The sequence below is a fragment of the Porites lutea genome, chromosome 5 (assembly GCF_958299795.1).
Source record: "Porites lutea chromosome 5, jaPorLute2.1, whole genome shotgun sequence".
In the NCBI taxonomy this organism is placed as follows: Eukaryota; Metazoa; Cnidaria; class Anthozoa; order Scleractinia; family Poritidae; genus Porites; species Porites lutea.
Window position 1 is genome coordinate 43,046,026 of NC_133205.1, and position 21,987 is coordinate 43,068,012.

The 21,987-nt window shown below is 39.0% G+C and overlaps 1 protein-coding gene across 1 annotated transcript; it reads left to right on the forward strand.

The window, feature by feature from the left end:
- Positions 1–2,550: 2,550 nt before the first annotated feature.
- LOC140938522 (putative RNA polymerase II subunit B1 CTD phosphatase RPAP2) lies at positions 2,551–14,220 on the forward strand. Its single transcript, XM_073388006.1, has 14 exons — positions 2,551–2,699; positions 2,778–2,835; positions 2,966–3,083; positions 4,285–4,383; positions 5,708–5,773; positions 6,351–6,439; positions 6,962–7,006; positions 7,359–7,412; positions 9,312–9,745; positions 10,366–10,505; positions 11,170–11,255; positions 11,722–11,802; positions 12,226–12,294; positions 13,238–14,220. Exons 1-14 carry the CDS (start codon positions 2,630–2,632, stop codon positions 13,491–13,493), a joined length of 1,665 nt encoding a protein of 554 aa, XP_073244107.1. The 5' UTR covers positions 2,551–2,629; the 3' UTR covers positions 13,494–14,220.
- The last annotated feature ends 7,767 nt before the right edge of the window (positions 14,221–21,987 follow it).

Genomic DNA, 21,987 nt, shown 5'->3' on the forward strand with positions numbered 1-21,987 from the left:
CAACATCTCCAATTCCGCAACTTTTAAGGAAAAGGGTTCAGTGTTATATTGCTAGCCTGCGTAGCAGGCGCTCCTTCTCGCGCGCGCGTTTTTTCTTGCGCCCATTTATTTGCGCCCATTTATTTCCTAGTGCCTGCTACGGTAGTTTCGAAAACGAAGCACTCGAAAACGAAGACCGAAGCACGAAGCACCCAAAACTCGAAAACGAAGCACCCAAAACTCGAAAACGAAGCACCCAAATCTCGAAAACGAAGCACCCTAAATCTCGAAAACGAAGCACCCTAAATCTCGAAAACGAAGCACCCTAAACCTTCGAAAACGAAGCACCCAAAACTCGAAAACGAAGCACCCTATCTCGAAAACGAAGCACCCTATCTCGAAAACGAAGACCCCAAAATCTCGAAAACGAAGCACTCAAATCTCGAAAACGAAGTACCCAAAACTCGAAACCACTGTAGGCTGTACGTCTTGCATGACGCAATCCGAATCAGGTGGAGGCAGCGGATGCGTCCGCACCTCCAAAGGTCCACAAAATCCACCCCAAGGTTTATAAGAGCCTGCCAACTGTTTAACTGAACGTTTCTAGATGGGATATAATGCATTAATTTTATTATTGGTCTCGCTATACTTGATACATCTTACCTTAATATGCGTTTTTTCGGTACACATGCATGTTTATGTAGACTTGAAAAACTGTCCGTCAGCAGATTTTGGCGTATTCAAGTACGCGTGAGCAGTAACACAAAAGGTCTGAAACGAGGCTGGAAACGGAGTGTGAGGCTCGCGCGTATTACTCTTACGCCACGCTTTACCGACTTCTTTACTGATTTTGAGAAAAAAACCGACTGTTTTGCAGTCTACCATATCGGATATTTTTGACACTGCGTGATCAGATCAGATCAGATCCAGGCAGAATTTTTTCTAGGGTAATAGCCTGGGATCAGGCTCTATGGTGGGGAACAGGAGAATTTTGAAATAAAAGGAGCGAATAAAAAAAGGAGAGTTAAGCTACTGAGAAGGAGGTCGGTGGGGCGAAGCCTGAAGATATGCTTTTTATGCCACCGATCCACCCTTAACTACACTAATTTGCAAATGGCCTTTAACGAGGAATGGAATAGAAAACGCTCATCATTTTGTACGGGGATACTTGCGATACAGTAATACGGCAATACAGTAATATTCTAGAAATAGTTTGGGCGTTCTCAGTTTTCTGATCACGTCCAAAACATAGCCTCCCACCGGGCCTCCCACGCAGCGGCGGAAATGCATTTACAACTTGAGTAGATTTCAACTGCATTCGATTCGTTATCCAATACTCGTTATCGCGCTTGATTTCTGCTGTATTTACATTGAGCTCGTGTTTATAAAGGACAGACCGGTGTCGAGTTTTTGGGTGCTTCGTTTTCGAGTTTTGGGTGCTTCGTTTTCGAGTTTTGGGTGCTTCGTTTTCGATCTAGGGTGCTTCGTTTTCGAGTTTTGGGTGCTTCGTTTTCGAGATTTAGGGTGCTTCGTTTTCGAGATTTAGGGTGCTTCGTTTTCGATCTAGGGTGCTTCGTTTTCGAGATTTGGGTGCTTCGTTTTCGAGTTTTGGGTGCTTCGTGCTTCGGTCTTCGTTTTCGAGTGCTTCGTTTTCGAAACTACCGTGAACGCAGGCTATTATATTGCAGGAGCGGTGCACGTAAACTGGAAGTGAGACCTTTTCGGCGTTATTTGCATAACGATATCATATTTGAATCGCTTAAGTCTATTTACTCTAATGGAGACGATTTGACCAAAAAATTTTGCCAAAGCCACTGTCCAAGGACGCAAAAAAAAAAGCTGGAAAAAGTTTTGGCATTATATCAACAGCATCCTGGCTCTTTAGTTCCCTGATCAGGAGCTCCATTAAAACAAGTGTCAGAAATCTTCAAGAGTATAGGGTGTCAACGATTGCATGATCAATGGGAATAAAATCAAACAGTGGGCTTGATTTACAGCAGTAATTGGCTTTAGCTGTTGCGGTGTCCCTGCCCAAATATTTAAGTTATTATTAGTGTATTGTTACGTTCTTATTACTAGTGTTCGCATATCTTCATTTTTTTTTCTGTATTCTTCAGGGCAAAGCTAATAAAATAAATAAAATAAAATAAAATATATTGCTTTGGTCTTGAATAGTTAGTAATTTCCTCGCATGTCCTTGCCGCCCCACAATGCTTCAGTGACAGTCCAGGTTTTATTTTTGTTTCATCATGGCTGTACTCCGGTCTTGTATTTTACATTGTCAACCTCAATTTCCTTTAAGTGGGCCATTTCAGTTTTAATATCTGCCAGATTCTCTTTTAGTCACCAGTCAGTCTCTGTTGATTTGATAATCCCAAGCACATAGTTTGCCCTTTTCACTCATGTCATTTTCTTTTTCATTTAGGATGGTATGAGTGAAGTTCACTTTAAGTCTCTTTCCAATACGGTTAGATCTCCACTCAGTTTAATTCTAATAGTTTCCTGTCTCTCCAGGGATCCTTTAATTTTGCTCTTTAGGCCTTCCTTCTGGGAAGTTTGCCCCCGCTCGCAATACACTCGGGGCTAGTCAGCGGTCTCAAAGCCATGTAGACCCTTGGCTGCTCATACACAACGTAGTTACTTGAGCAACATGGCAGAGGACATGATGCAGGAAAATGTGGAAAACAAATCACCCCAGCTGAATCAAGCCGGAAAGAAAAGTACGTTGTTTTTACTGAAAGAAATTAAAGGGATTTATCTCTTGCTCGAAAATTTCTGTTTTATTTATTCCCTTTCAGAGCCTTCCCGATCAAAAAGACCTGGATACAAAGAAAAAATACAAGCGGAACAAAAAAGGTGAGGGCCGTGTTTTGGTTTGCCAGAATTTATTAAGATTGATCATTCTTAGTGGTAGTTTTTGAGAATGCACTTTTGTTTAGTACTTTTGTGAAAATTCTTAGTACATGTATCAGTCTATTTTTTTCAGGCTAAAAGATCTTGAAGCTTCAATTCGTTCACAAGTGGCTGCTGAAGAGAGAGCTCATAAAATTGTAGAGAAACTTGTTCTTGAGGATGAAATCTCAGAGGAATTTCTTCTACAGTCAGTGAGTTTCAAAATGTGATATTTTAAATTAACTCTTCCCTTTCGCAATAATTTTTAATTTAACAATAAATTAACAGAATTCTGAAAGTTGGACCTTTCACCACTCTCCCTCCCAACTTATCAGCCCTCTGTGTTCAACACCGATGTTAAAAATATCTAAAAACAAGCAACACTAGCTTTATTTTCTTTCTCATTAGAAACACTGATTTGGCTGAATAATTCACAATGCAAAATGTTTATCATTATGACTTATTATCCTGGGCAACAGGCGATTTTGTTAGAAGAAAAAAGAAAGAATAAACTGGGTTTTTTTGTTATTATATACACTGTACCTGCCAAGTCTCGCATTTTATGCTTGAGTCTCATGCCTGCGTACTGAACACATTGATGTCACGCGTCAAGGACAATTTCTCACGCTTGACTCACAAATCCAGATATATTGTTCTTTGAAGACTGTGTGGCTAAGTGGTTAACACCCCGAACTCTGGATCTGGAGATCCAGAGTTGAAATCTTTCCCTGTGCATTGTTTCCTTAGACAAGGAACTTTGCTCCACTTTGTCCGTCTTCACCCAGGTGTATAAATGGGTACAGTACCAGCGACATACTTCTGGGGAATAACCCTACAATGGACTAGCATCCCATCCAGGGGGGAGTAGCAATTCTCCTTGACATGCTTCATGCTAAGGAAACCAGGATAAGCTCTGGCCATTTGGGTCTTTGGCTCATGCACATTCTTTTTACCCAGGTAATAATGAAAGTTCAATTCACTTCCACGAAAATGTTCCAAAAAGGCATTGAATGATGACTTTGTGTTCTAACAAAATTAAAACACGCTAAAATTGTTGTCTTTTAAATAGCTTCAGAAGTGCTCGAAGTTCATCAGAACATCTTTGGACATTTTTGGCAAATGTTCAGCAATCTTTGGAAAATTGTCGGAAATCTTCAGAAGTTGCTGGGACATTTTCGGAAATCCCGGTCATGACAAGGCGAAAGTCTCACGCATTTGACTCAGAAAAAGTTGGCAGGTTCAATGTGCTATTATAAATGTGTGTTATGTACATGTATGTAAATCTTAACTTGTTTCCACTGTTTTGGAAGGCTGTAATTCTCAGGCCAGTTTTCCCCACATATAATTGCAACACTGACATTGCCTCAAAGTAAATAACCTTAGACATTGACTTAAGTTGGATCCTTGTTGTAGGGCAACTTTATCACCACCAGCCATTATGCAGATGTTGTCGAAGAAAGAATGATAGCCCAAAAATGTGGTTACCCTTTATGCAAGAATCATCTGAGTAAGGTGAATGCTGGTACATCCAGGGCTTACAGTAAGATTTGAATAAGGAAGCTACAGTATAGTTTATCAGCAAAATTTGAAAGAATTTCCAATTAAAGCAGTCAATGGTTTTCCTCAGCTGTTGTTGGTGCTAAATGAAAACATAGTACATCTATTAGCCTGAGCTAATGGCCGACATTTTGTGATGCTTCCACTGGTTTCTTCACAAAACAACATCTGAAGAATGACTGCATAAATTCCATACCAATGATGTGTCACCACGCAGTTCTGGTTGGTGCTTCCGATAAGTCGTGCTGCAAGGGTAATTTGCTTCAACCAATCAGAAGCACTATTAAGGTCTGGGTAGTGAAACATCATCAGTGTAGAATTTCTGCAGTAACTTGTTCTTTAGACCTCATTTCAAAAGCCAAACAAGTGGTGGCTTTGCCAAACCTTAATTGTCTGTTTTCTCTGGAGATGTATCTATAATAACGCAAAGAGCCTCTTATGAAGCAGTGATTAAAGCATAATTTTGTTGACTGGAGGTAAAATCTCTATTCTCTTATTACAGGATTTCCCTTGTCTCATATGAATAATTTACAGCCAGGAAACTAGGAAAAGTGGGAAGCAAACTAGGTTGAATACTGGCTTTTTAACCCAAGAACACATTTTGCCTCCTGCACATATACTGTAATGAACAGCTCTATTTCTTGTATATACATGTATTCAAGTATGCTAAGTGTCTATTTCCGTACATAGCCACATCAAATCTGGGGTCATAAAGATTATTATATACAAGTCATTCTCGGTCAACTTGAAAAATATGAATTAAAGAAGAAAAGCAAAAAAAGTATTTTACACTTTGTCCAGAATAATTATATAATGGGCTTGCAAAATCATTGTTGTGACCGTCCAAACAAAAACCTACTTAAATTTGTAAGCAGTGCTTTATCTTAGTCCTTTTTTCAAGAAAAAATTGAGGTTATCAGGGATAATAAATTTCTGTCATATTTGAGAGTAAGTAGGTTAAAGAAACCTAAGAAGTGTCAGTGTACACAAGATTTTACATATTATTTTGCCATTGTTCATTTAAAAAATGATTTTGATTTTGTACTGCATGTAGAGAAAACCCCCGTTTGAATAATGATAGAAGTTACATGCATAACAGGACAGAGGAACTGTGTATACTGTGTATATGGTGTATAAAGTACATGTAGAAAATTAATTGTTTTAAAAAATGGGGGATCCTATTCCCTGTTTTCTTCCATTGTGACACAAATAGGGCAAGCAAATGTTTTTTATTACATGTATTTAAAGCCCTGTGATATTTTGTTTGAATTGCTTTTAGATTCCATCCCAAAAATATAAAATCTCGTTTCAAACAAATAGAGTCTATGATATAACTGAAAGAAAGGTGAGTTTTTACTTTTATCATACTGTGACTCAGTTGTGCTGTTTACTGCCGTTTAACAATAATCAGTAGAAACTTAGTGGAGCTAACTACATGTAATACTGATTGTTTTGATTAACACATTGTCAACTTCTTTCCTACTTGATCCAGTGGACAATACTGAACATTTTATTTCCTTCCTTTAAATGTTGCCTATAATTTCTCATAGCATAATATCTTCTGCCGCTTGCTGTCATGAACAGGAACACATATCAAATCAGAAAGGTTTCCTGTACATTTAGTTCACCAAACAAATAAACAATTCTTTATTTTCTGGGGACAACACCCCCACCATGAATGGCTTACAGCTGTGGTGGTCCCCCTGCCACTCCCTTGAATTTGTCTATTTTTTACTGTTGTAATTTTTTTCAGATCAGAGAGTGACATGTAAGACTGACAAAAATCTCAAAAAATAGTACATGAGCAGGAACATCTGTCTCAAAAACTCTTCAGGGGAAAAACTTACTTGGTTAAGAGTAAAATATAATTCTTTTGATTTTCTGAAATGTCATTGAATTGACTTGTGGGTTTTCTTTAACAGTGCTTTTGCAGTAACTTCTGTTTCAAAGCATCAAAATATTTTGGATCGCAAATTTCAGATTCTCCTGTCTGGACCCGGATTGGTGAAAGGTATAGCGGCAATTTACATTGAATGTGGCTTTAAGAAAATCAATGCTTATGATGAGCTTCTAATGTTTGTGTTAATTAAGGCACTTGTCATTTTAGTCAATTTACCTTAAGCTTTTTTAAGGTATTGTTGTAAAATCTTCCTTGCAATAACAACGTGGATTTTTTTCAAGTGTGCCTTTCATCATCCTGCAAGCATGGTTTCCTTACCCCTATATGTAGGAGACCTTATTCAGACTTTTGGCAATAGACAAGATCTGATTTGGGTTAAAATCTAGCTGAGGCAAGTGCCTTGTCTTGCTTCTGGCTAGTGGCCCTGTTTTGCATAATAGTTGCAAAATTGAATAAACAAACCATTCAGTTACAAATGGGTTCTGGTAGGTTATATGCACTTAAAGACCTTCACACACTTTCTAAGCTTTACATGCATATTTTTCCGAGCCTTCACAGATATCAACAAAAACATGTCTCAACTAAACTTGGATGTACATGTATTTAATAGTAATTTAAATTTTGTTTTCTTAGTTTGAAAGTGTTTAGTTTATTGGAGAGTGAAGATAGCTCTAGTGGGTAAGGTTTGTTTCAGTTTCTTTTGTTAATTCAATTCAATTTTATTATTCACACTTTATAAAATATTTACATTATATATAGTAAGGTAATACACTAATAAAGGAGAAGAAGAAGGAAAAAAAAAAGAAAATTAATGGCTTATGGAGAAGTGTACGGTGGTCAGAGGAGCTTAGCTTTCGAGCTAACCACCGCTAATGGGTGCTGTAACCTTTCTACTCTGCCTGCCTTGTCTAGCTCTCGCTATTTGCAGGCAAATGCATTAAACTCAGATAAACTAAACGTACAGTACTCACTACCGGCCTGGTAGTCAGCTAGACTGAATATTGATAATCCTGACTTATGATTTTGATAGAACTGGTGCTGGCAACGTTTTGCTGGGAGAGGATGAAGAGCAAGAAAATGTCAGGTGAATGTGCCTTATTGTAATGTACATTATAATGTTTATATTGTCTGTGATATACAAAGAAAGCACACACAAATCATAACATGACGTTGATCATGGTGTCGTTTTCTGTTGTGCCTCATGGTAGAGATTACAATATATTAAATGATAAGAAAAGTCGTGTTTTTGTTAGCGTATAGTGCAGTGTATGTTTTAACCCACAGGCCCAAAGATTTCTAGTGCAGTTGTCCTAAAGTGTGGTTACCATGCATGCTTTAGTGCAAACAGCGTCTGCCTCGAAGGTTCTGAGAAATGGAATAAGCTCATTTGTATTAAATCTCTACTGTGATTTACATGTAACCTTCAGTATCTTGACGAAGTGACTCCCACAACAACTTGTCCTAATGTCTAGCCAGGATCAGGGTACAGTACCACTACCACTAACACTACTACTACTACAACTGCTGCTGCTGCTGCTGCTATTATTATTATTATTATTATTATTATTATTATTATTATTATTATTATTATTATTATTATTATTATTATTATTATTATTATTATTATTATTATTATTATTATTATTATTATTATTATTATTATATAAAAAGTATTATTATTATTATGTAAAAAGTATGGCGGAGGCGGCGGCTGCGGGTCGGTCGCTCGCTAGAAAACCAGGAAGGCTAAAATGGACTGACAAGATGAATCAAGACTTACTAGAATGCAGGGAAAAAGCCTTAAGCTTAAAAAGCTCAAGCAACCCGCCATGTTACCAGAACGGACGCAAGAAAGGATATATGCGCATTTTGAAAGATCTATGGGATGACGTGGGATACGTGAACTTGGGGTTATCAGCTCAGAATCTTCGCGAGCGCTGTTACAAGTTCTGAGGCAAGGTTGGACATCAAAGCGGGAGGTTTCTGGGCAAGAGGAGTTACGGCATTTTTTGATGTTAGAGTTACGCACGTCAACTCCAAGTGTTACCAGAGCAAGCCAACATCGGAAGTGTTCAAAGAGCAAGAAGAAGAGAAGAAGCGCAAGTACCAGCAGCGGGTGTTAGATGTAGAAATGGGTTCGTTTACGCCTTTAGTGTTTGGAACCAATGGCGGAATGGGAAACGAGTGTCAGCGGTTCTTAAAGCATCTGGCAGACAAGATAGCTCAGAAAGACACCGAGCCTTATCACGTTGTAATCACTTGGCTCAGGACACAGATCTCGTTTGAACTCTTAAGATCGGTACATGCATGCGTCAGAGGTTCGCGAACGCCGTTTCGTAGCAAGCTAGAGCAATCATTAGACTGTAAAATAAATGTCGCTAGTGCGGATATCTGAAATACGTGTCTATATGCTTTTATACTTAGGGCTTTTTATGGACACTGGTTTAGCCGTCATTAGTATAATTCGATTGCAGGATCTTAATATCTCTGCATAATGGAATTCTTATTATTAATTATATCTATTTCCTCTTCTTTTATGTAAGGTTAAGTTACTTCTATTTTTTAGAATTTGTAAATGAATAGTTTTTTCTATCTTCACTTATAATATATAGGATTGTTTTTGTTCTGTAATGAAGGACGAGGGGTTTCTTTTGTAACGGATGGAATTGTGGATAGTGTTTTTGATGAATTAATTAGATTTTTTGTAACAGCAGGTTGATTGTAAATAGGATTTTAATTGAGGTTTTGTAATAAAGATTCTTTTATTATTATTATTATTATTATTATTATTATTATTATTATTATTATTATTATTATTATTATTATTATTATTATTATTATTATTATTATTATTATTATTATTACAGTGTGTCACAGATGTGATTACTATATTGCGTAAACCAGTCCAGTGCCTACTGTATCAATCATACCGACCTGTCAGTGAACATTAGCTTAAGTGTTATTGGGTTTGCTTTGTTTTTAGTGATGGGAACGGAGGCGAACGCTTGGAAGATTCCGTCCAGGATGATTTTCCTTCAATCAATACTGAAGACCAAAGTGAGGGAAGTAAACTTTATGAAAACAAACTTACAGACGACAGTCAAGACTTGAAAAAGGATAATAACTCTGAAAACTTAAATCCAGGATACTCTGTTTGTGATATTGATGGTAGTAAGACAACTCGTTCATGGAAAAATGAGGATAACAAAGAATCTAGTGCGGAAAACAGAACATTTCCTTCTGAGAAAGTAGGAAGGCATGTCGTAAGAAATGACTCCCACCACAGTAGAGAAACTATCATTCAGTCTGTGCAAGCCGTGTTTCAAGAATGGTGTACGCATTCAACGCTTGAGTATTTGGGCCTCTCAGATGATAAAACAATGACAGAGACTAGACCACCAGACGAAGGAGAAAGAGGTAGGAGGAGCTTTTTGAAACATTCCTTTAGCGTATGGGAAGTTTCTTTGGCTAACGACACTTTGCCCATGACGCACATTTGCCCATCTCCGACAAAGTCTAAACTGTGGTTTGACTTGACGTTCAGCCAAAGTTAAAACCAATTTATTACTGTGTGATTAAAATTTACCTTGAGGGGATGTGAATTGTTGCACCAACGAAAAAGCATTGTTGCCGTGAAAATGATATACGGCATTAATCAGTTTACCCGCGAATCCCGCCTGTCATGTACAATTTTATTAAAGACGCGTAATGCCTTTTTTGATTGAGTCAACTATACATCGTTGTGGTTCTAAGCTAGACTATTCAAAATGTGTGGAGGGACTTTAACCCTATATGTAGTAGTCAAGGATTTTTTGTTTATTTTCAAACTAACTTAGGAATTAAAATTAAGAAAATTTACGGAAATTAGGGTATCACAACTGGTTTTCTAAGTGAAACTGCTTACTTCACATTGTTGCTGCCAAAAAAAAAGTTCCGAGGCCACTGCAACCCTCGAGAGCTCTGGCACCTTATCCTAATACTGGAATGTGCCACATAATTTCACCAGATTGTTCTACAACATACCATTTTTTATTCAGATTCAGACATAGCGAGAGCTGCTCGGTTCTTTCAGCCCGTGGTCAACCTTAAGAAGGATTATGACTCAGATTCAGATACTGAGAAAACATCGAGTAAACTCAGCCATGGAGATATCACCATAAAAGAGAGATACAATAAGGTGTGGCAGGGCTCAGAAGTAGTAGTAGTAGTAGTAGTACTACTACTACTACTGCTACTACTAATAATAATGATAAGAATAATATAATAATAATAATAATAAGTATATTCTTGTCATGTACATGTAGCTGTTTTGTTTATGTATTGTTTTAGATCTTTTTTTGAAACCATAGCTCAATGACAAACGAATGTTTCTCGAGCGTAATAATTTAGAGAAATAAACCCTTAAAAAAAACTTAACAAGCTGAACAGTTTTCAAAGACACCTGTTACACCTGTATATTCTTCCTTTTTATGGGTTTTTATTTATTGTGTAATCAAAAAAAATAGGACCGGATTTTTTATTTTCCACTTAGTTTGGCGGCCAATTACCTATTAGTGAATTTGGTCAAATCGCTCGACATACAGTGAAGCTTCTTTTAAAATTAAGATCTGACCTGCAGCAAGGCCGCGGCAACAACAAATTAATAAATAAATAAGATGAACATTGTGTTACAGAGCCATGCTAAGAAATATTATCTTTCACGAATCAAAATGTATTTCTCTCTAATATTTTACTGTCAGTTGCTAGTTCTTTTAAAAGGTAATACCATAGTATACTGTTGGAACAAGTGTGCAACTGCGACCTTCACCACGAGAAATTCCAATTCCCTTTTTTCCCTCCAGGAACCCGTTTGTGTTCTGCCACCGATTGACTCTAAATCACAAACAACCATCAGGAGACGAATCGTGTTGGACAAGCTGTTCCGAACGTAAGTTGGAGACTATCTTGTTTATTGTTTTCTGGTATGCTGCAATTTGAAAATCTAATTTAGAAATCTGAGCCTTTCATGTCGCGAGCGTACCCTCTGCAACCGCGAACAAATAATGTCGATATAAACTAGCGCAGACCAATCGCCAAGTTTTTTATCGGTCAGTCTGGTGATGATAGTGCGCACCTCTTCACTACTACTGCTACTGGTCCGAAAAAAAAAAAAGGTCTTACTTCTCCAACCTTCGCTGAGACCCTCTGGAAGCTAGTCGGTCGGGGAGAACGGCAAGAACGGGGGAGCCCCCGAACAATTTTACGAAGCATTTGAATCTCCGGCATCTGATTGGCCAGAGAAAATAATTTTCTCTTTCCTCCTCCTCTGCCATCTAGAATTGATGGTCGTCCATTCCATCTTCATTACTTCCAATGTTGCGTTTGCTGCACTCTTTATTTTTTCATTCCTCCAGTCTGCCAGACCCGTTGAGTGAAATCAAGTTGACTGTGGGTGAAGTATCACATGACCTAACACAGCTGGTTCTTACGTTTAGGTGAGTAAACTGCATCACGGATTTTACTGTTTCAAGCACAGGCAACTCAGGAAATTAGTGTAGTTTAATTTGAAGCAAAAACAAGCAACTTCTGCCAGGACAGCGAAACCCTGGAAAACAACCATACAATCCATTTAAAAAAAAGGAAAACTTCATGGAAGCGTGCAGTCGGTAAAAACATATAATACATGCACGCGAATGAAAGTATGAGAAAAAACACAGCGGATCAGGAACGGACAGGGGAAAAGTGCCACAGGTAAAAATGCGCCAGCCAGCGTTGGCCAGATTTGAAAGATGTTCCGATATCAATATAATTGACGTTAATCTTATTAATATGGACAGAAAAGTGGACCCATAGATGTCACGCTAAAAAGCAGCGTGTTGGCTAATAGCTTAATAAGTTGAAATTGTGTTTCTCTGCAGTTTCAGCAACAAAAACGTGGCCCTGAAGCCCTTACAGTGGAACATTTTGGCACTAGCATTGATCGTCATGTGAGTAAGAAGCCGTTTTCTCCGTTGCATTTATTTTCCGTTTGCTTAAAACGTCCCAGCATAAGTCCTGTAATTTGCTTTGCAGCTACTTTGAACGTGTATTCAACGCTTGTCCTTCTAACTTTTTTGTGTCCACCATTATTTATTATTAATAGTATTCATTCAAAATATTTCGCCGTTTTGTTTGGCTCAATTCTTCGTAACCAACTTACAGTTGGAAGACGCGAGAAATATACCATTGATTCGATGGTATATTGTTTGAAAACGAGGTTGATCGATGTTATTTGAGCCTGGAAACGAGGCAACTTGGGCAATAGACCATCTATCACCCTCGTTTCCGGGCGCGGCCGCCAAACTGTTTATTCACGGGTGAACTTAAAAAAGTGCTGGCGTTCACGTCTTTCCGAAGACGAAATAACTGAATTTCTGACTAAGACTGAACGAACGAAATGCAATGTTTTGCTGGATAGATATTATCTACTTTTTAAGCAGTATCTACAAGAAAAATCATCTTTTTATTATAATTATATCCTGAAACCGAGCCGAGAAATAGGCCAACGTTTTGAAGAAATTCTGCAAGGAGTTTGGCTTCTTAAGAACTTAGAAATATTTTGAATAAATAATGAGACAATTATGGAATTCGGTTTTCGTATGATGTGAAATTATGCAGATCTCGGAGGATTTTATTCACCTCGGTAGGTAATATTTTCCTAGATCTGCATTATTCTTGACACCATACTCAGCCTCGTTCAATAATTGCTCACTATTATTTTGAAGACCTAGAGCAGAGGAGCTGTTCAGTTTAAAAAACCTGACTGATCGAAGCGGTCGAACCCTTGGCAAATGCTGTGATCAAGGACCTCGTTTCTACTTACCTTAAACTGAGTACGTACTCAATTATCATGGCAGTGATAGAAGTTATGTTCATTCACTGTCTTCACAGACTACAGCGCAAGAATTCTCTGGTATTACAAGCAATGGAATCTTGGAGTAATGAATTCGACTCTCTACTTGGTCGGCTAGGACTTGCTCGTCGTGACATCGATCAAGTGTTGTCTTTTTTACCCTCCTTTAAACCTCAGCATTCGGAGAAATATGAGAGCCCAGAGAAAGGAAACATATCTGCAACTTTACACAAACAGTCTAAAGTTGTCCCTGAAGAACGAAAAGACTTCGGGGATATGGAAGAATTGGACTGAAGGCAAACAGACGGTATTGGTATGACCGCATACTAAGCGAGCTTCAGCAGGAGGGGGAAATCGTTCCTGAAACATACTGAGAAGACGTTGTTCTTGATACCTCTGTCTTGTTGATCAGTCGAGCCGAGCAGCGTTTATCCACCAGCGTCAAAGAACGGGACAAACTTGTTTGCTCAGTGTTCACTACAAAAAGAAAACTTGAAGGAAACGCGTTACAACTGTGTTTCCAACCTTCACTTGACAGTAAATGAGGGAGGAGATAAGTTAAATCCGTTCAGTCCATTTCCGAACTTGACGTGCGAGTTAGTGTCCAAAAACTGTATGTCTATGGGTGTGTTTTTCTGTGTAAAGGCGGTAACTATAATTTACACAGAGTGGTCCGTTTAGCTGACAGGTTGGTGTGCTTGGGTGTTTGGATGAGATTGAACGAAATACAGTACTGATAATTTGGAAAGATAAGAAAACAAATGTATATGTTTTTTTCATTATCCAAACTTCTGTTTACACTATTAAACTATTAAAAGAGGGTATTTTTTTGCCGTTTAAAACAGAACCCCCTTACCCAAACGCAGTTAGAATCACTACTGGGAATTTGCGCTGGGAACCGAGGCTAAGAACCTCTATAGACCCAACCATACGCTCTAACACAACCACCATCGAGAAAAGACACGGTAAATGATCCGTCATTATATCATCCCCGCCGTATTCTTTAACCCGGTTGTGCGCGTTTTACCTGGTTAGCTCAATTGGGAGAGCGCCGTTCAGCCGAGCGGGAGGTCGCGGGTTCAAACCCCGGCCGGACCAACACTCGGGGTCTTTAAATAACTGAGAAAGTGCTACCTTTGTAATGACATCTGCAAACGGTTAGACTCTCTAGTCTTCTCCGATAAGGACGAAAAACCTTAGCTCCCGTCTCACAGCACTTTCTGACTTTTCTGGTTCTTGTATGATGTAAAAGAACTCACGCAGCTGTTCTAAAAGAGTAGGAGACGTAGACCCGGTAGTGTGACCAACCTTAGATCTCAATACAGGGAAAACCTCAAGATCCTCCTTCAGGTGTCGTAATGGCTACCTGTAAACAGTGGATATAAGTATGTATTTGTTCATGTAACGTTCATGGAGAGAGACGTAGTCTTAGTTCACAAGACAGCCGGCATGGTAACAAATTTCTCAACGTGCCAAAACGGTGGTCCATTTCAGTATCTGTTAGTTTCCATTTGTACCCAAAAAAGAAGTAAAAGAGGAACATTGTGTAAATTAGATTATTGTGATGATTTTTATCGGTTAAAAAGACCTCTTTAGCTTGTGTGTTTTGTTTTCCCCAATGCAGGTCATGCGATATTCTTTTTCCTTAACAATCTTTTTTTTTGTCTATATTGAAAAGCACTGACTTGTATTAATTAATATTCTGTGTGAGTTTAAATAAAAATTGACTTAACTCGACTTGACTTGTGTCTTTAAAATTTCGTCTTATTTTGGTGCATATGTACGCTTACTCTGTGAAAAGACAAAGGGGCAAATTCCCTTAAGACCGTCATTTGGAAAACAAAACATACAATCTAAAGAGGTCTATTACGTTTTACCAATGACAAGAAGAATTTCGTTTTTATTTCACTTTGACTATAATACGTGAAACCCGGAAGCTTGGGACCACTTATAAGTGGCACCCAAGACTCTCTCGGTACCCAACTACTTTTTCCTGTAGAATAACTCTTCGAATGAAATTTCAAAAGCTCGAGAAAGGCTAAAGAAGTTCTATTTAACCAATCTATGCGTCTAAGATATTCGGAGTTTCGTACTTACTTACCAACGATTTTTGTATAGGTTTTGTTTTTCACTTTTTATCACCAAGATATTGCTGCAATTATTGTTTAAAAAAAAACAGGGTTTCCTGAAAGCTTAAGCATGAAAACGACAAAACGTCTTCTAGAATCTTTAATGAAAGAACGGCCACTCCATTTCCTCGAACCTTCGACCAGACCCATGAGCCCAGGAGAGTTTCGGATGAGACGAAAAAGCCACTTGAAACTACCGAGACGACCAAAGTTTCCCTCAGACATTCGAACAGATTTAGAAATAGTTGTTAGGGCAGCTCTAAATTAACCAAATATGCTTTCAAAGCATAGAGAAAACCGTTTGAGACAACTCTGACGTATTTGGGAAGCTTCACTCTTTGGGAACCCTCGGCTTAATATACGCATGCATCTCTTCCCATTGCCAGTTTTTAAATCACGGGCGGCTAAAGTTCGGTTGAGTGTACAATGTATTTCAATAGCGTGACTGATTTAGCCATTAACGGCTTTTGAAAAAGAATCAGGAGATTATCCCTCTATTGGGATCACTTCTTGCAGAGATCCCACTGACCCAAGACTAAAGCTAGATGCAAACGGACGCTAAAATTGTCGCCTTTTCAGCCCCGTGCAAAGAGAACGCAACATTGTTGGCCGACGTAACAACTTCCAACCTTTTTGGATGTTACATGTTGCGTCCGTTTGCACACCCTGTTGCATGTTGTTGCGCAGAGTTTGAAACCAGTCAACTTTTTGCTACATGCAAACAGATGCAGCAACTCCCAAAAATGCTGGGAGTTGTTGGCCAAATATGTTTTGTCCGTTTGCACGGGACTTTAAACAGCTTTGAAATTGCTCAGAGGTCGTCGGAAAATCTTCGGACATTTTCGGCAACATTTGGAAATCTTCGGAACTTTATCAGATATCTTCCGATATCTTCTGTGACCGGGCTTACCGTTCTTAAGTCTGGTACCTAACAAATCGAGTTTTTAAAAAAGCATTTGTATTAGCGGGTAAATGCTTAGTTGCTGGGTCATTATGGAAAGGCTTGCGGTCTGATTCGTTGTGGTCAAGGTCCGCATAAGTCCCACACCTGACAATTACCCTATAGTGACGGACTATTTTTGGTATATTAATTACGTACAGCTCTATTTTGCGATGTGTCCTCGCTCGAGAAAATGGGGCCGCTGTTATTAAGGTATTACATTTTCTCAGTAATTTTTACAATCTTGAATTCACATGTGTTTTAGTGGTGTTTCAAGAGCCTTTACAAGGAGTTTTATGACAGTGGGAGGGCAATTTAAGTGGCCTTGAATCCCCTGCATTGGATTTTGAGGTAGGTTAAATATAAACACTATTACTTTTCATCTATTTATTCGGGTATCAGTAACAATAAAGGGGTAAAATCAGTGCGCCTAAGTCTTATAAATGAAGGCATATCATTATGTTGCAAGTTTGAAAGATACATGAATGAAGCCCCCATGAAACAGAGAAGTCTGAAAACTCTGTTTTCTTTAAAGAAGCAAAATACCACATCATTCTGTTCGGCTAATGCTCCATCTAAGACGCGGTGCACATGAAACAATTATAGACTAAACCAGACATCAGAGAGTTGTAGTTATTGTTAAAACGGGCCACAATCTTAAACCAACATGCGTTTTGCTAACAATACTCTCCCCAGCGCGCATTGGCTTGTCAAGACTGCGATAATGTTTACTTTAAATTTTGTAGTTCTGTCGTCATTCTGCCAATTCTACCTGATAAGAAGGCGATCATTGTCAATATTGGCGAATTCAAATCGACGAGGAGTATCGAAAAAAGCCGAAACACAATTCACAGCATCGATAAATTGTCTTTATTGCGACCAAAAACGTGAAAATTTTCTTAAGATAAACAAATCCAAAGTCCTTTGTTCAGTGACTGAATAAATCTCCTCGGTTACAAAAAGTTATCAATGGAATTCCGCTCACTTGACGCCAAGTCTAATTTAATGTTTAATTACAGTTAAGGTTTAACCCAACCTTTCTTTAATTCATCATGTCGATCCCGAAATTCAGTTGTGTATTCATTCATATTTCGCCCAGTTTGACTTAGTGCATCCACTGCAACTGCGCAGAAATGTCGATGTAAAGAGCATGTGAAAGTCATTATTGTTGTAAAGACTATTTTTGTCCACTGCGTTGATTCGGTAAATAGGTCGCTGTGAAATAGATAAAAATACTGGCGTTTCAATGCTATGTGAATAAATTTTATTTTCACTCTTAAAAACGCAGCGCCAACGGAATAGGGTAATCTCAAATTCAAGCTGCTTGCATGTGACGTAAGCCTGCTACACTAAACATAAAATGCCTAACAGTTGAATCAAAAGCAAGTGACAGGAATTATAAATTCAACTTTATAATGCCTAGACTGTCCAGAAGCATAGGCTCAAACAGCAACATTGTAAATAACAAGCATTTATGGCTTACAAAACTACACGGAAGCTATAACTCTCGTACAGAGAGCTGCTGCTACACCGACGCGTCTTAGTAGACTGTTATGTAGTAGAAAGGAAAAGACAAGACACTGACACAATGTTCACTAGAGTCTCGGTATAAAACTAGTTAGTACAAATTATTTAAGGTTTGTAGCGTACTTTCACTTTTTTAGCTCATTTTGTTCTTTTCTGTTCTGTGGCAATTGCACACGTTCTTTGCAATTCTTTTTGTTGCAGTTGATGCTTTTTCGCTTGAAGTTTTTAATAAGAAAACTGTCAAAGAATCATAAAACCTTATGTGGCCAATTGTTTATCCTTCAATGGCTTCCATAAACTATCACCTACTAGGCACATACTAGTAGGCACTCAACAGTCTCACTTGCCTCAAATAGAAACCATCTAACTTGTACCATCTAGCTCCATCTACTGACGTGTATACATCTTCGTAAATCAATCGAAAACCTTCGGTCACTCCTCTTTCTTTCCTTTTTTAAATTACCAACGGACTTAATTGTTTTCATTCTCTCTGTTATGTGTCTTTGAAATCGAAGACCGTGAGATGAGACCGAAACCTCTGGCCCAAGTTGTTCAAAAAGTGGATAACGCTATCCACCGGATGAGCGACTATCCAATGCATAGCGCAACTGGTTTCCCTAACACTTATTCGTTGGATATTAATTTATCCGGTGGATACTCGGCGCTATCCAGCTTTTGAACAACTGGGGCCAGTTCTATAAGTTTTGAAGTCCCTGAAACTAGACTGGATAATTCTACAAGCAGAGGTTTTTTATTCATTTTTATGTCAATGGCCCACCACTTAATTGCTTAGCTAGTACGTTTGATACCGAGACTATAATCGGAATCCGGAAAAAAACGTAGGCAAAGTGAATAGATTGAATATAGTAAACCATGTTGCTTTCTTTTTAATTACAGTGAAGGAAGATTGAGACGCTTATCTAGCAGAACTACAGCAATATTCAACTATGAAAGGAAAAAGACGTTCGCCAAGATTTCATAGCGGAGTGACAAATGGAAATTTAAACGGACAGAAAAGTATACATAAACAGCAAAAGTATACTACCTCGTTGGCGCTAACAGAAAAAGAATTATCGAAGAAAACGAAAATGATTTCAATTTGCCTCAATCTTTGCGTTGCTCTGTCAACCTTCAACTATACTCCAGCTAGTCTGATATTTATTCAGTTTTCGCTGTGGAGTTTTATCTTGTTAACAAATGATCCACTCTGACTGAACTGAGGCGTGCTGATAGATATCATGCCGAATTTTGCTGAGTTGCTGATTGGCTAAATGAAATCTTAAGCTTGGAGCCAGTGATCATTGGCGAAACCAGGGAGTACCAGCTATTTCTACTTTACGTTGCGCAGTTTACAACACGCGAACAAAAAAAATCCGAGGCGATTTTCAGTAAAATCGAATAAAGAGGACCATATATTAAGCGGTCAGCCTGTATTAAGCAGAAGAATGGAACAGCTTGTTTTAAAAGTTTCTTTGAATCCATATTTTCGGCAAAAGGAGCCTGTACAGTGGACGCCTTTATAGGCGGACACAAGCGAAGATCTCATGCTTGTCCAGTTGTTACAGGTTTCACTTTATAGAAAAAACCGTCTTAATCGGACCCCGTGGAAAGCGGACGCGACTGTCATAAAGTCCCCTTTTCTCTTTCTGTTTTGTTGTAGGAAATCGTCTATTTAGCGGGCAGCAGAGCTGTGTCCCCTTGAAGTTCATTTTACTACAGCCTGTGTGGCTGGCAGAATTTAGCGCTTTTCTGTCCTTTAAAAAACAACAACATACGTTTCAAAACTAAAAATTTCTAACCCAGTAGCGAGTGTACTAAAGGATGAAGTCTGTATCTTAGGCTTGACCTTTCGGGACTTCTTCAATAAAGATCCGGGACACCGAATTCCAACCTTTGTATGCGCTGAAATTTCCTTATGAGACACAGTTGCCGACCGCTGCAGAGCCTAATACTGAATAAAAGAAACTTCTCAATATGCTTATAATCTACTTTATTTTGCGCAGTGCAAGAATTAGGAATCCGTTTTATTAATCTTTAGAGTCCCTTTTAAGCTTGCGCTTTAGGAATTTCTTCAACGAAGATCCGGGATACTGAATTCCATCCTGTGAAGCCATTAGCGTTCCCATATCCGTTGCAATTGCCGATCCAGAATCCCACGCGCACCGTTCCTTTGGGTATGTCATTACAGCGTCCCTCGATATGGCGGACACGGAGAACATTATCAGAGCTTCCTTTTTCCAAGTACACAACCCCATCAATAGGTAAAGGAGACACACATTCGGCGCCATTAAACCGGAAGTACCATCGTCTGCAGCATTGGTTACAGCTTGCAATTCTGAGATTACCGGTCCAGGATACTTGAAGGGCTGTTTCAGGAAAATTCTTGGTGAAAACACAGTCCTGTTATAAATATTGGAAAGAGAGTATTAAGGCGAAAACAATCGATGGGTAGGGAGTTGTCAACAGAGAAAGCTGTTGAAATTCACCTTCTTTGCCATCTTCTTGCGTTTCAGAATTATTATGTGCATTAACTTTTCGTCGTCAGCCCGTTCTTTTCATAAGCGTGTTCAATGAACCCATTAATTACAAATTTCGAAATGTGACTTTAAAACTCGGTTACATCTAGAAATTAGCCATTCTGTTGCTTGTATCGTCAGAATCTCTCTCCTGTCTCTTGCACAACTTGTCAAAACTTACCCTGCATTTAGTCATGTTACCTTGTCCGATCACCTTCCCGCAAAAGATCTCACATAAGCGCTTTCAATGCGTCTTGCAGTTTCCTTTTTCATTAACCTACAAACTATAAAACTCGCCTTGATCAAACCACTGTCGTTGTCATCATTCAAGTTTTTCCAGGCGCATTCTTTCCAGTTCTTAAACGGCATCGCGCCAGGCTCCCCTTTCTGTCCAGCAGGACCCTGGTTCCAAGGATCTCCTTTAGCCCCTTCCTCTCCCTTAACACCAGCAGGTCCCTTATCACCAGGAGGTCCCTGAGGTCCAGTCTTCCCCTGCAATCCTTGATCACCTTTAGCTCCATCACGGCCATCACGTCCGTCACGTCCGTCGCGGCCTGGTGCCCCAGGAGTACCATGCTTGCCGTGCATGCCGGGAATACCGCATGCACCATAACAGAACGATGGAGTTTGCTAGAGTCAAACAAGGAAAAAGTAGAAATAGAGGCATCTCTTTCGAATTGTTGCGACCGTTTCTAACGCCCATTACCAGAAATGTTAAGCTTTAGTTTTACTTTCAGTTTTGTTTAATTTGGTTGGGGGACCCTCGGCTTCAGGTCCCCCTTTGGCTTTTCTTTTTTTTTTTTTAACCCTTGTTAACCACAATCGCATCATTTCCAGCTGGTCTCCTAAGTCCAATCTTTCCTAACCTTCGATCAAGCGGTTTTTGTTTTGTTTGTTTCTTTTGAGAAGAGAGAGGAAAAGAGAACGTTGGATACACTTTAAAACACCTGCTCGACCTATCAATCATCAAATTCCTACAAGGCGCAAAAAATGTCATGGTTTCCATGGTCACCTTTCAATTGGCTCAGGCATGACCATAACGCCCGTCACGGCCTGGTTCCCAAGGAGAACCAGGCTTGACGAGCATTCCGGGAGACCAACATAACAACAAAAGACAGGAGTTTGCATAATTTCGTTGCGGACCAACGCGCGCCTTACAGGTTACCAAGACAGGAATGGGAACATCACAATACCAAGATAACTCTCTTTTTTATAAATTCATCTGCCTTCTTCAGTCAATTAGCTACAACGTGAATTGACCAATATGTAGTTTTTGATGTTTGAACGTGTACCAGGAGCCCATCACATAGGCTCTTGCGTGTACATAAACTCGGCGAAAAAACTTCTGTATCTATCTGATCTCGGACATGGTCCCTTCTCTATATTCTCTAACTTAGTGTAATTACCAAATTTTGTTTTAAGTGAACGAGTGGCAATAATAACGGAAATGTGTTAAAAGGGCTCCAGTCTGTCTTTAAGTGACCCTTCATTGATATTGTTCGTGGTCGTATCGTCAAGTGCTATAAACCTGGGCCTTGAAGAGATAAAGGGACAAAATCATTTCTCTCACCGTGGGCTGGGTGGTTTGCTTGTTTCCATTGCTGGTCGTCACAACCACAATGCAAGAAGTCAGCAAAAGGAGCAGTAAACTGAGCATGGTGATCAAATCGCTCAAT